Raw genomic sequence first — 13191 nt, 5'->3', positions numbered from 1 at the left:
GTTTCATGAGTGACGTTGGACATGATGACAGAACCAGGCCCATCAAGAGTTTCTCATAGTCCTCCTCTGTGAGCAGCACTCCCAGCAGCAGCAACAGCCAAGGCCCCAAGCAAGTTGTGACATCCACCCCAGCAGCCAGTGATCAGCAGCCCTCCCCGGACGAGAGCGTTGTGTCCCTCAGTCCAGCGTCTGGGCGAGTATTGAGGGCAGCTGTTGAGGAGATGATGGGGCCTGATGTGGAGGAGGAGGTTGGGCTCGGGCCAGCATCCCAAGTTTATGTTGAGGATGATGAGGGGTCTGTGTCTGGGGATGTTGGGGCGGATGAGGTGGTGGGGGGTCAAGAGAAGAGTTCTATGATGATGATCGGGACCATCTTTATGTGCCTCAGACCCCGGAAAACATGTTGTATCGTGTGTTTAAGTACTAAAATCTGCGTTCCCACTGCCCGGGTCGAAAGATGCATATTATTTTTTGGGCAGCACTATCAAACTGTGGTACTACCAGTGAGTCGCCATGGTCCTTCTGTGCTACCGCACTGACCGGCCGCTTTGTCCTCCTGACTCAGTCGCTCGCTACTAAAGTGCCAGGTGCCATTTGGACTCACCTTCTCCTCTGTGATAGCTTAAAGTGCATTTCCCTCTTTGAAACCACTTATTACCAATTAATAACCCCATTTAAAGTGTTGATTTCACTTTAAAATCCTTTTTCTCAAAAACAAAAAAATATTTTGGGATTTTTTTTAAGTTGTAGCCCCTTATCACCTTGATAATCCATGCAATTTGGGGGATTGTAACATGTATGGGGGCTTTGCTATTAACGTTAAAAGAAAATCCAGATCCGGTCGTGGATCCGGCTGCGATTGCGTCATTCACGACCAAAAATCCACGTTGAATCGTGGATGCGATTTAAAATCCGGAACCAATCATGCCGGAGGCGGATTTTCTTTTCGCCAACGGCCGTGGTTGCCGAATTCCTGGATCGGGACATCCGAGCATCACTGGAGGGGAGCAAGAGAAGACAGGGAAGGCTCTATAGGATCCAGAGCCTTTCCTGTCCATAGGTAAGAACCTGACTTTTTTTTCAAATTGACCATTGCATAGATCCTAGCACTGCTGCCCCCCTCCCTCACCTGCCAGGCTGGCACAAATCTTTGCCTCCTCCTGTCCAGCATCTTTTTGAATTGCTACTAGGAGTAGCTGTCGCATGTGGTGGTGACACCAGTGCATGTAGTGAACTCAGTACATGTGACAGTATCACAAGTTACAGGCACTCGCAGTGGTAATTCAAAAAGATACTGGGCGCCGGAGGAAGCAAGGATTCGCACCAGCACAAGAAGTGAGCCTGCAACACTCACCATGGGCTGGGAGGGGAGGAGGAGGAAGAAAACATACACCTGGGGGGAGGGTCTGTCAATCATCGAAAAATCGAAAGTGGTTACTGCCGTGTACCTGCTCACCTGCTCAGACCATTGCGACTGACAACTTCCAGCATTTTCGCTGGAAATCTCTTAAAATGATCAATCAGGTAGCCATGTTGTGGTGTTGATTTCTGCAAGATTCTATCATAATGATCGAATCGGCTGGATATGGATGCTGAAAATCGACTAATGTATAGGCACCTTTAGCTGGCTGCTGGTTGAAATGGAAAAATAATTTTCATACAATTCAGTCCTAAAAAAGACTTGTAAGATGCAGATTTATGCTTTACAGCTTCTTCTTTTTTATCTTTTTTACACGAAAGTTGATTTTCCCGTTAAAATGATCTGAAGTTATGGATTGATCTTCAGTGCAGCAGCAGATTTGTAGTTTCCAGTAGATTACAAACACTATTAGCCCAGGACTCCAGCCATGAGACTGCTAGAGAAAAATATGGCTCCTATTAAGGTATTGTTGGGGGAATGGAAAATCTTTCACTCTAGAAATCTCAATGCTCATTTGTAAATCACACTGGCAGGGGCGTAGCAATAGCCATAGCAGCCATAGCAGCTGCTATGGGGCACTGGAGATGAGGGGGGCCAGGTGGTACTTGATGTGTTCACTAATAACTTTGCTTTGTTTCTCCAAAGTATGATTTTGTCTCAGTGCCCATGGACTATACATAGTGTACATTGCATGGAAATATAAATTACCCAGCTAACTCATATCCATAGGGTAGGGGGCAGGGCAATATTTACCATAAGGCACTGTAGGCATGTGCCTGCAGGGGCCTGATGATAGAAAGGTGGCTCACTCTGCTTCTCAGATGCCTTCTTCCCTCCTTCCCTATGCACTTCTGGCTACCTAATAATACTAAGGGGCACCTGTAGCTACCTATGACGGGCAGGGGAAGTAAGGGAGAAGTGACAGCTGGGCCAGACAGCACACTTGCGGGGCGGTTCGGCAGGGATTTGTAGACTCATGGAGGGTCTAGGTTGCCAAGACATCTGTGCGTTTAGGCTCCTGTAACGTAAATCCTGGCCTGGGGTAGGGGCAGGTGGCATTGTTCAAGAGTGCTTAGATCTAAAGGCCCAATGAAAATGTTGCTATGGGGCCCCATAGTCTCTAGCTACGCCACTGCACACTGGGGTTGCAAATCACAGGATGCCTACTTCCTTATTACAGTACATCAAGTTTGAAATCATTACAACTAAATTGCACAAATAAATTATGTGTGTGATTTTAACAAGCAGACTTGTTCTGCAAATAGGACCTTTATGTAGCTTGCAGACTTTAAAGTGTACCTGAGATGACATGTGACATGGGGCCATATGCAATTAACTTTTTCACCTGAGTTTTCTCCTCGGTGATATTTTTAAACTCGTCAATAAAATTCCTTTTAAACCACTAGTAAGCAAACAAATTATCAAAATAATTTTGATAGTACCTTTTCACCTACTTTTTGGTACTTTTTCCATTGCAAAGTTATAAAAAGTTTTTATAAATCAAAGATGAAAAATTATCTCCTAGGAGAAAACTCAGGTGAAAAAGTGAATTGCACATGGCCCATGAGGCTATAGATGTGTTCTGCACAGTGCAGAACATATGTATAACCAGGCTGTTTTACTTGTTTTATTTTTCAGCCTAAAAGTCAAGAGTTAAATTTTAGGCATGGAAGTGACAGCCTCTGTCTTGTCGGTACCTTGTCGAGAATATAGTAATTATCACTGATAAGCAAATAACAGTCATAAAGGTTTTCCTGGCAGAATTCAACTTCTAAGTGCAGGGAGAGATAGGAATGGTCAATAGTACATGTATTCCCACTCAGGGACACTTAATAGGCTACCACTGAGCAGAGACAACAAAACATTCAATCTACTTTGTAAATGTTTAAATATAACATAAAACCATGGGATATCTAAATAAAAGTCATTTTTAGGAATAGTAGGATAAATACAATTGTTTATCTCATCAGTTTATTTTCACCTCATGTTCACTTGCAGAGCTCATGTTTCAAAGCAAACCATCTTTATTGATTACAAGATAAGTAGTAATTACTACTACCTCTTACTTGAAAAGCACCATCGTACTAAACAGTAAATAATGGGGTGGGGCTAGAATTATTAGCTTTTTTTCAATAGACATTTATTCAAAGGCCTCTTGCACCACTTCAAGCACTTTATTCAGTGCTCATGCAATGTGGTACTATAAAGACTTGGATCCATGTTAAGTTGGTTTTCTGTAATTGAATTGCACGAATGTTGCAGGACTTTATTTTTGGTTTCCTCGATGCCAATTTTGACCTCACATCTGTAAAGGCACTGATTAAATTGATTAGATCAGCCAAAATACAAGAAATCATCTGGAATGATCTGAAAAATGTAATGAAAGTATATCAATTACTATCCTACCGTTCACATCTACTGCGCTGTGCAGCCGTACGATGCGCTGGGAAGCACTTGTGTACTGCTGCCTGCATTTTGCCCGGGAGGGCAGAGCTGATCCCATCACTGTCAATGGATGGGATCAGCAGCGCAGCAGGCAGCGGCGTAGATGGCGTGCGATCGGATGCTCTGCGTTCGCTTCGCACGGCCATCTGCGCTCCTAGATGTGAACGAGTCCTGATGCAAATGTGGCCCTCTGGGGAATTTAAAAAGTTTGCCCCTAACTAGAAAGATCTGAATTTGCTTTAAAAGGTAAAGCAAACAAAATAAAAATTGTAAAGTTCACTTGGTGGCTGGTATGAGGTGAGAATCTATCTACCTCTATCACTATCTTAGAGGCGCTCATTCTCCTCTTATACTAGCCACCTGGCACAATTTGTTACTGACCTGAAGAAGCAGGGTCACCCTGCAAAATGCTTATTCTCCCTTTTATGGAATAAAAGTAAAAAAAAAAACAAAAAAAAAAAACTTTTTCCAGTAGTCATTGTACAACTACCTCATTGATCTAGAGAGGCCTTTAGAGAGGCAATACTCTACAATGCTTGAAGATACCACAATGTAGTGGTTGCAGTTTCCTAGAACTGAAAAAAGACTTGAACAATACTCTACTACTACTATGCCAGAGAGGTAGACCAACCTATTCCTCTCTATTTTAATCTTATAATCCATTTTATTGCTCTAGGCACCTCCTCCCCATTAGATGCTGCGTGGTGAGAACTACAAAGGATGCACTATATGGGGGAGCACTTTATGGGAGAGTTAAAATAGGAGGAGCAAACAACAAGGGAATTAAGGGAGTACTAGCAATACACACAAAAGTGCTCCATAAGGAGGAGCACTATGGCGGAGGGCACCATAAGGAGGGAGCACTATAGATGAGGGGGTAGGAGTTTTTAATTACATTACAAGTTGCATTATTACAGGGCAGACATCAAAAACACACAAATTTGAGAGCTATAATAGTGCAGAGTTTTAACTGGGGCATTTCTATTGAGGGGGACTATTTAAAAGCTGCACATATTATTAGTTGTTTTTGTTTATTAACGAAGAACAGAGTAACCAAGCTGCTCGGGGTGACCCAAACCACTAGGAATGATAAAAGAGACCGAGAAGCCCTCCTACTAATAAGCAATGCTTGGTGAAATGTGCCTTCTTAAAACAGAAGGAAACTTGCAATAATTCCGCTATAAGTGAGCATTTGTGGTTACCCACAATGCACCACTATTGAATATGCAAATTATCTCCTTTTGTCCCTGTAAGCCAGGCAAGCATCCAGAAGCGCTGGTGTATAGCAAGCCTAAAGCTTTAAATATTACACAACCACATCCACCCCACACACGAGATAATTTACATATTTAGTAGTGGTGCATTGTGGGTAACCACAAATGTTCGCTTATAGCTGAATTATTGCAAATTTCCTTCTGTTTTAAGAAGGCAAATTTCCCCAAGCTTTGTTTATTATTGTTATTTCTTTTCTTAGGTGCATGTGTGACACTGTGGCATGAGATGCAGTGATTCTTACCTGCTGTCCTGTAGTGCACGACACGTATTGTATTGTGAAGTATCACATTAATATGATGATTACAACTCATAACCTTAGTTTGTGCACTTCTGTTCATTTTTATGTCATGCCCATTATTTTGTGCCATCTAGTAACTGTTGTCACCATATTTTCTTTTTGCCATGGCACACTATGCATGTCCTATATTTACATATTTTACTATACTGCATATTTTCTCTCTATGGCCTCAACCACATTAGTTCACAAGCGAATGAGGTGAGATGTTTTTTTTTATTCTAGACTAGTTATTTGGCTTGAGGTTGCCCAGGTACAGTGGTTGCTGAGTTGCAAATCAATGTATTATGAATGCCTGTTTGTTACTGACAGGTTAATGTTATTAGCGGACCATTCACAAAATCTTTGGAAACGTACTATTGTCAGGATGAGTATGTCCCCAGCCTGAGACCCAGCATTCCGAACCAGCAGGGATATCTTGCTCATACTGTGGTAGACACACTGGACGGATGTTATCTGCATAAAATCATAGCAATGAAATATGAAATCACCAAACTGCAAGTTTGGAACCAGTACGAGTACCACAAAACAATAACAAATGTAAAGCAGCTTTAGCTTTCTGTTTTAAGTGAAGTTAGGGGAGTGAGTTACAACCCTTAGGCCAGGGTCACATATAGCAGAATCGCATACGTTTTCCCCATAGAACACAGGTGTCGAACTCCAGACGTGGAGGGCCAGATCCATGCCAGTGTTTAGGATGGACTAAGAAATGGAGAAAAGTGTTCTACCTGATGGACCACACCTTTCCTGATTTGGATCCATCAATTAATTTGAGCTGTGTCAAAAATGTGTGAGGACTTCAGCCCTCGAAGGACCGGTTTGACGTTCCTGCCATAGAACATATTGAATGGAAAACTCATACGATTCTGCTAAGTGTGGTCCTGGCCTGAATCAGCTTTTTATTGCTGGCAAGTACAGATGGTTAAGATCCTAATAATTCTGGCTTATATACAAATTTCGTGCAAAATACATATGACTTGAAATTGGGCAAATCAGAATTAGCAGGAAGTGTGTTTGATTGGGCCAATTTTAAGTTGCATCAATTTCCATTCAATCTGCATGCATGGTGGATTTATCATCTCATTGACCATGTCTATCCTCTACTGACAAAGGATCACAAGGAGTAAAACAATGGAATTAATCATATTAGCTTATTAAATATACACACTTTGAATTCTATTTTGCAGTGCTTCCCAGAGGTTGTGCATCAATGCTCTCCTACATCACCTTATACAGGTGACAGGTGATTACGTTTCCTTCTATTGTCACTGCGATCCAATCGTGATCTGTCTGCTACATGGCGCAGTTGTGGTGCATTTGCGATTTCCCACAGACACAGTAGGAGAAAAAACTTCAGCAGTAAAGTTAGTTTGAATTGCCAACCTGCAGGGAAAATTGCATAGAGGCAAGATTTCTATGTGATTTTCCTGTGCTCCTAGAAAAGCGCAAATGCAGCAAAAATGAAGCAGGCTGACGATTGTGATTCAGGGAAATAAATCACACCATTGGAAAAACAGCACTACGATTGCCTTGTTAATTGTGGAGCTGTTCCAATCCGCAAAAAAGGAAGCAATTTGATATTTGGATTGAATTGGGGCTAGTGGAAAAGGGCCCTTAACCACTTACCGACCGCTTAATGCTGAATGGCGGTAGGTCCGCAGCTCTCTCACATATATGTGTCATCTCACGAGGAATGAGATTTGACGGGAGCTTGCATGAGTGCGCTCTCCTGTCACTGCTGGCAGGGGACCCCAGCCATCAGCCTGCCAGCCAGCGATCGGTGGTGGCAGGCTGTTCATTTTATTAACTAACTATTGACTATTAAGTGTGTGAAGATGGCCGCTGTTTTTAGCATTGGTATCCCTGGCTCAGGTTTTGGTCCTGGCCAAAAAACTGAGCCACGGATACGTTTTTAAACAAGTATGAACTGACCCTAACTCATGTAATTAGGGTGAGTACATTCTGAAATTCTCCTTTATGCTAGTGACAAGTAATCTAATGCATTTTGCTTAACAAGCCAGAAAACAATGCACTAACTGCTGGACAGAGAAGACTGTAACCATTATGAATCTACCCAAAGTGACATGTCTTTAACAACAAGGTATTTTTCTTATAGAACTTCCGCTATCTTGTACAGGTTATCTAGAATGGGAGTTTTGACCTGAATAGTTCAAGGGCTTTTCCAGCTTCATCAGAGCAATATCATAGTCGTGACTTCTGTCATCATACTTCTGGTGATAAATGATTTTCTCCACTGCCGATACAGCGGCCTTCTGTCTCAGTGAGGGGTGGCTAATAACACCAGCAACCACGGTCCAGCTGGAAACTTGAGGAGATCTGTAACTTAAAATGGGGATTGGCTGTAAAAATACATAGAAAATAGATGCACATGATGAATACTGCTGTAACATCTGGACATAGCATAGAATGGAGGAAATGTTGCTGAACATATGTAACAATTGACACTAACAGCTGCTACACCTATTAGACATATTATTCAAAATGAATAATTAATAGAGATGATTTGGCTGCTCACATTAAGTATGCCCAAGAACATAAATAATTGATGCTGAAGTAGACACATACTAAATCTTGGCTGCTAGTATCTAATTGAACTCTCCACCTTCTTGAACAATAAGCTCAGTCTTGTGGAAGAGGATGGATATAAGCTCTTTAGTTGCTGCCTGTTTCCACAGTTTTATATGATGGCCTTCAGCAGTAAATCCTGCTAATGTTTGATTGCTTTGACTTGGCTTAGTATTCATTTCATTCATTAGTAGAGATTATCAATGTAATTTGTCTTTAAATAGGAATGGCAATGACCTATAGTATAACATAATAAATTGTGCAGGATACCCATTTTTCTTTAATTATCGTGGTTTCAGCAGCTGAAGCACTCCTGACTTTATATCTTGCCCTCGCATTGATTTTTGTCCTAGGCTACAATGTCACGCAGCTATCTCCACCCAGAGCACTCTGGGAAATCAGATGGTGCTCCTGCTCACTTAACAGAGAGCAAAACATTTTTTTTTAAATCCACAGGAATTGACTTAGCCAGCAGTAAATATACTGACATCAACACCTGTTCAAAGAAGCTTATAATTTGCTATAGCTACAATGTATAGCTTACTGCCTCATCTGCTAATCTCTTCTACTCCCCAGCGTCTCCACCATACTACCCTCTACCCTCTAGATTGTAAGCTTGCAAGAGAAGGGACCTCTCCCTCCCTTGTGTTTCCTGTTTCTGTGCATTTTATCAAATAAACATCTATCAGAATTAGTTATGTTTTTCAAACTACATATCAGTTTTATGTATCTCTGGTTGTCCTCATTGAATAGTATGTTGAACTATTCATGTATCTATGCTCTTCTTTATTGTATGTTTGTGTATGTTGTACAGCACTATGGAAGATTTTGGATTATATAAATAATAATTATAATAAACACGGATACATTTAAGAAGTAAATCAGCGTAAGGTAAGCTTTTGCAATTTTGCAATGGTCCAACATTGACTAAATGTATAAATGTATATTGTAAAATATATATGTAATGAATATTGTTAAAAGAAAGCAATTTTATTGTATTTATGATTATAATTTTCTTCTTTGAGAACCTATGGAAAGTCATAAGCTGATTTGCAAGTTTGAATGAAACGACATACAGTATAAGTCTTTAACTTGCTGTTTATCATCATGTGGCCATGTCTCAATTTTTGCTTCCTGAGTAGGCTAAAACAGGAAAGATACCGGTAAGTAAAATATTATCAAAAGTAAGACATGATCCCAACCAGCCATTCAGAGACTTACAAATTAGTTATCTGTCCATCTTGGCTCTGACTTGTGGTGCCCATACACGATACAATAAAAACGTTTGATTTTCCTGTTTATTCGATCTAAATGATCAAATCGAATGAAAGTTGAAAATCTTTTTTTTCCGATAAAGAAATTTGAACGATTATCCCGTTTTTTGGACAAAAAAACTGATCGACATGCTGGAAAAATCTTTATATTCGATCTAACAGAATAATCGAACTAAATTATCTAATCAAAGAAAAAAAAAAAAGTGTACCATGTATGGCCACCTTTGGGCTGTACACTATGTCACTGTTATGATGCACTATTGAGCACTACACCTTTTTTATTTTCCTGACGAAGACTAAAAATTATATTAAAGTCGAAACATGTTGTAACGATTGCGGAATTATTTCCGTGGTCAGCGCACAAGATGCACGCTGACACTGCGGAAATCCTGTACAAGCGTGTAATTTAACAGAACCCAGCTATGGTGCTATGCACCTGTAGAGGGAAATTCCCACCGGCAGATGGAGCTGTGGAGTGCAGAGGAACACAGCCTCTGCACTGCCACAGATGCCAGATGGTGTTGAAGCAATGCAGGGCAAGATAGCCCTTGGAGAGAGAGAGAGAGAGAGAGAGAGAGAGAGCACAGAGACAAAATGTATGTATGTCCACCAATCTAGTCGCCACCCAGCGACGGTGAACACACAACAACGGAAACGAAGTGGGAACGCAATTGCAAGAGTGGCGATTGCCAATAGTGACACAAGACCGATTTAGACAGAGCACAAGTGTAGCAAGAAAGACATAGCAAATAACAATGATCAGAACGCCAAGGAAAACAACAAACGCTAGCTAAACGCGAACTCTGCACTCATTCGCAACAGCGAACGCGTTAAGGACACAATCACCGCGCGTTAGGCGCCCAGTGATAAGCGTGCCACCCTAACTAACCAATGTAACACAAACACGAAATAGAGAACGCGAACGCTTGCTAAATGGTTACCTCACCAAGCCTACAGCAAGCGTTCGTACCAGACAAGACAGACAGAAGGAGCAGCCAGCAGCAACCGCAGCTCTGGCATACACTCCCAAACAGAGGACAGAAGGAACCACCACCACTACCGCTAGAGCGGACGCGATCCAGACAGACAAACAGATGGAGCAACCAGTAGCAACCGCTGCTCTGGCTTGCACCCCTACAGACAGAACGATTTCCTGTCGACCACCGCCGGCGACAAGACAATCGCAACAGATAGACAGTTACAAGGCAAAACAGATTATACAACCTGACTACGCTAGAAGGGATGCCTAGTGCAGTCCCAAGGAATTACTCTAAGATAATCTTAGCAAACAATAGCAAAGGCTGATACTCCAGGAGAGTTAGCAGAAACAAACCATCATGACCAGCAAGGAATTCTGGGAAGAAATGTTTTTTATACTGCAAGCCATCAGAGGAAGCAGCTAAGCAATTTGCATGACAAGCGTATGCAAATTCCTCACCAGCAGAGCAACTCTGAAACTTGCAAAGCGAAGACAGGTCTCTTTTACGGAGACCTGCAGCCCTCAGACCTAAAGAATGGACAAACAGCTGTCTGCCCGTGCAGACAGCTGAGCAGATCATTACACATGTTGATTTTAAAGGGGTGATGTGTATGCTAGTGGGGTGAATGTATGTGCATTTGAATTGATGCTTATGCCTCTTGGTGTTACTATTACAGACTCCATTACCTTGGATTGTACACCTGAATGGGGGTTTAAGATCAGTTCATGCACCTTATTCATATGGACTATAAAAAATTTCTGTTGCGCTGAGGTTATTTGGATGCTTCATGAATGGGTTGACTTTTTGACATCCCTACCATGTATATACATCTGGCATTCTGATATATATTTGTCAAGGTGTCAATTTGTGTTCCATTTGAACTGTTTATTTATCTACCCCCATCATCACGTTGTATGTTTGGTGGTGGTTGTGTAGCCAATACATTTTTAATTAAACTTATTAAAACTATATTTTAGGTATTACGTATACCGTGGGGAGGGGCTTTTTTAGGGTCTGTGTTCCAGTCCCAGTATTGTCCATGCATTTACCCAATCCTAGTTACTCTCAGCATAAGTGTTTTCTGTCCATCCAGTTACAGGCCTTTCTATGGCCCCTATTTAATTAACCTTTCTCTGGGGTTTTCTTACGGGAGGTATTTTTATACCTTGGCCCATATGCAATTAACTTTTTCTTCCGAGTTATCTCCTAGGAGATAATTTTCATGTTCGCTTTAAAATAACTTTTAAGCATTTTACAATTAAAAAAGTACCAAAAGTTGGTGAAAAAGTGCTATCAAAGTTATTTGCTTGCTTGTTGGTGGTTTAAAGAACATTTTGATGTCAAAGTGTGAATATATCACCTAGGAGAAAACTGAGGAGATAAAGCAAATTGTACATGGACCCTTATCAATAAAACATCTTTTAAGCCACAACTAAGCAAGTCAATTTGATATTACTTCTTTATCTACTTTATATAACTTTTTCAGTTCCTACAAGCGGAAAACATATTTTGTAGATAAGATGAAAAATTATTCCCTACCAGAAAACTCACGAGAAATGAAATTTAATAAGGGCCTATGGATTTTCCATAAAAAAATAATCATCATAACAAAACACACCTGTAGTGTGAGGAATATGGAAGCTGCCATATATACTTCCTTTTAAACAATGCACATTGCCTGGCTGTCCTGCTGATCTTCTGCCTATTTTTAGCCACACCCTTAACAAGCATGCAGATCAGAGGTTGAAGTGAAGTTTTATTGGATTTGCCGCATGCTTGTTTCAGGTTTGTGATTCAGACACTACTGATGCAAGAAAGATCAGCAGGATGTCAGGCAACTGGTATTGTTTAAAAGGCAATAAATATTGCAGCTTCAATAACTTTCTTACTTCAGGTGTCCTTAAACCATTTCTGCTGCCCGGACGTGAAGCTCACGTCCGAGCCGCAGCTCTGCAGCGCTCCCGCGCCTGGGTGAGCCCCCGGTTCCCCGTTGTGTCCCCCGGTAGCCCTGGGATCAGTGAAAGGGAACATGCCTTTCCCCCGCAGAAAAAACGAAGCGCTCACTCTGAGATTTTCTGAGTCATTTAGTGGTCAGAAATACGTAAATCAGTTGGGACACCACAGATATCATGTTAGAATACTAAATCATTTTCTAAAATTCAGATGCATGTACTTACAGTTATCCCAGATTTTGTGTATACATTTTTTAAGTATAATTGGTTAACCAAATTAACCACAAACACCTCATAGAGCAAAAACTGCATTTGGCAAAATTGTTTTCAGCACTTCTGCTGGAGAGGAGCCATGTGATGCTTTAAGTTTGATGTTTATCTAATGTTTAATCTATGTACCTTTACTCCCTGGTCCTGTGTGTCCTCAGACTCCCCGGTAGTATGATCTTTGTCATGCTGAATTTTTAGAGAATCCATCTGTGGTTTTGATGTTAGATTTTGCACACAATGTCAGAAGCAGTTTTGAGGCATTTTACATACCTCCATCAATTCAATTCAATTCAAGCACTTTATTGTCATTGTGTAACACAACGAAATTACTTTTCATGACAACCCCACGGTGCATATAGAGAACACAGTGACAAATAACAAAGGTAGGAAGAGAAGAAATTATACAAGTATGCCAGGTATTACAGATATTTAAACAATTAGTACACAGTGTTAATTATTTCAGAGAGGATTAAGAGTTCATCAAGTTTATGGCGGATGGGAAAAAGCTGTTTTTCAGTCTGTTTGTGTGTGTGCGGATTGATCTAAAACATTTACCTGATGGAAGGAGCTTAAACAAGGCATTTCCAGGGTGAGCTTTGTCCTTGATAAGGTTTTTGGCCCTTCTCACGCAGCGAGTATTATACAAAAGTTCCAGTGATGGTGTCATGATCGCTGCTGCAGCAGGTATTGCTGG

The 13191-nt window shown here is 41.1% G+C and overlaps 1 protein-coding gene across 7 annotated transcripts in view; it reads right to left on the bottom strand.

The window, feature by feature from the left end:
• Positions 1-13191, bottom strand: part of TMPRSS5 (transmembrane serine protease 5) — a 154746-nt gene that overhangs the window by 12274 nt on the left and 129281 nt on the right. For all 7 annotated transcript variants that reach the window (XR_011022130.1, XR_011022131.1, XM_068240782.1 and 4 more), the window contains 2 exons: positions 7597-7778; positions 5793-5891 (listed from right to left, as the gene is read on the bottom strand). Coding sequence is in view for 5 of the 7 variants with exons in the window: in XM_068240782.1 (XP_068096883.1) it covers positions 5793-5891; positions 7597-7778 (281 nt within the window). In the remaining 2 variants the exon portion in view is untranslated. The remainder of the gene's footprint in view (positions 1-5792; positions 5892-7596; positions 7779-13191) is intronic.

The sequence above is a fragment of the Hyperolius riggenbachi genome, chromosome 6 (genome assembly GCF_040937935.1).
Source record: "Hyperolius riggenbachi isolate aHypRig1 chromosome 6, aHypRig1.pri, whole genome shotgun sequence".
Classification (NCBI taxonomy): Eukaryota; Metazoa; Chordata; class Amphibia; order Anura; family Hyperoliidae; genus Hyperolius; species Hyperolius riggenbachi.
This window is presented reverse-complemented; position numbering and strand designations above follow the sequence as displayed.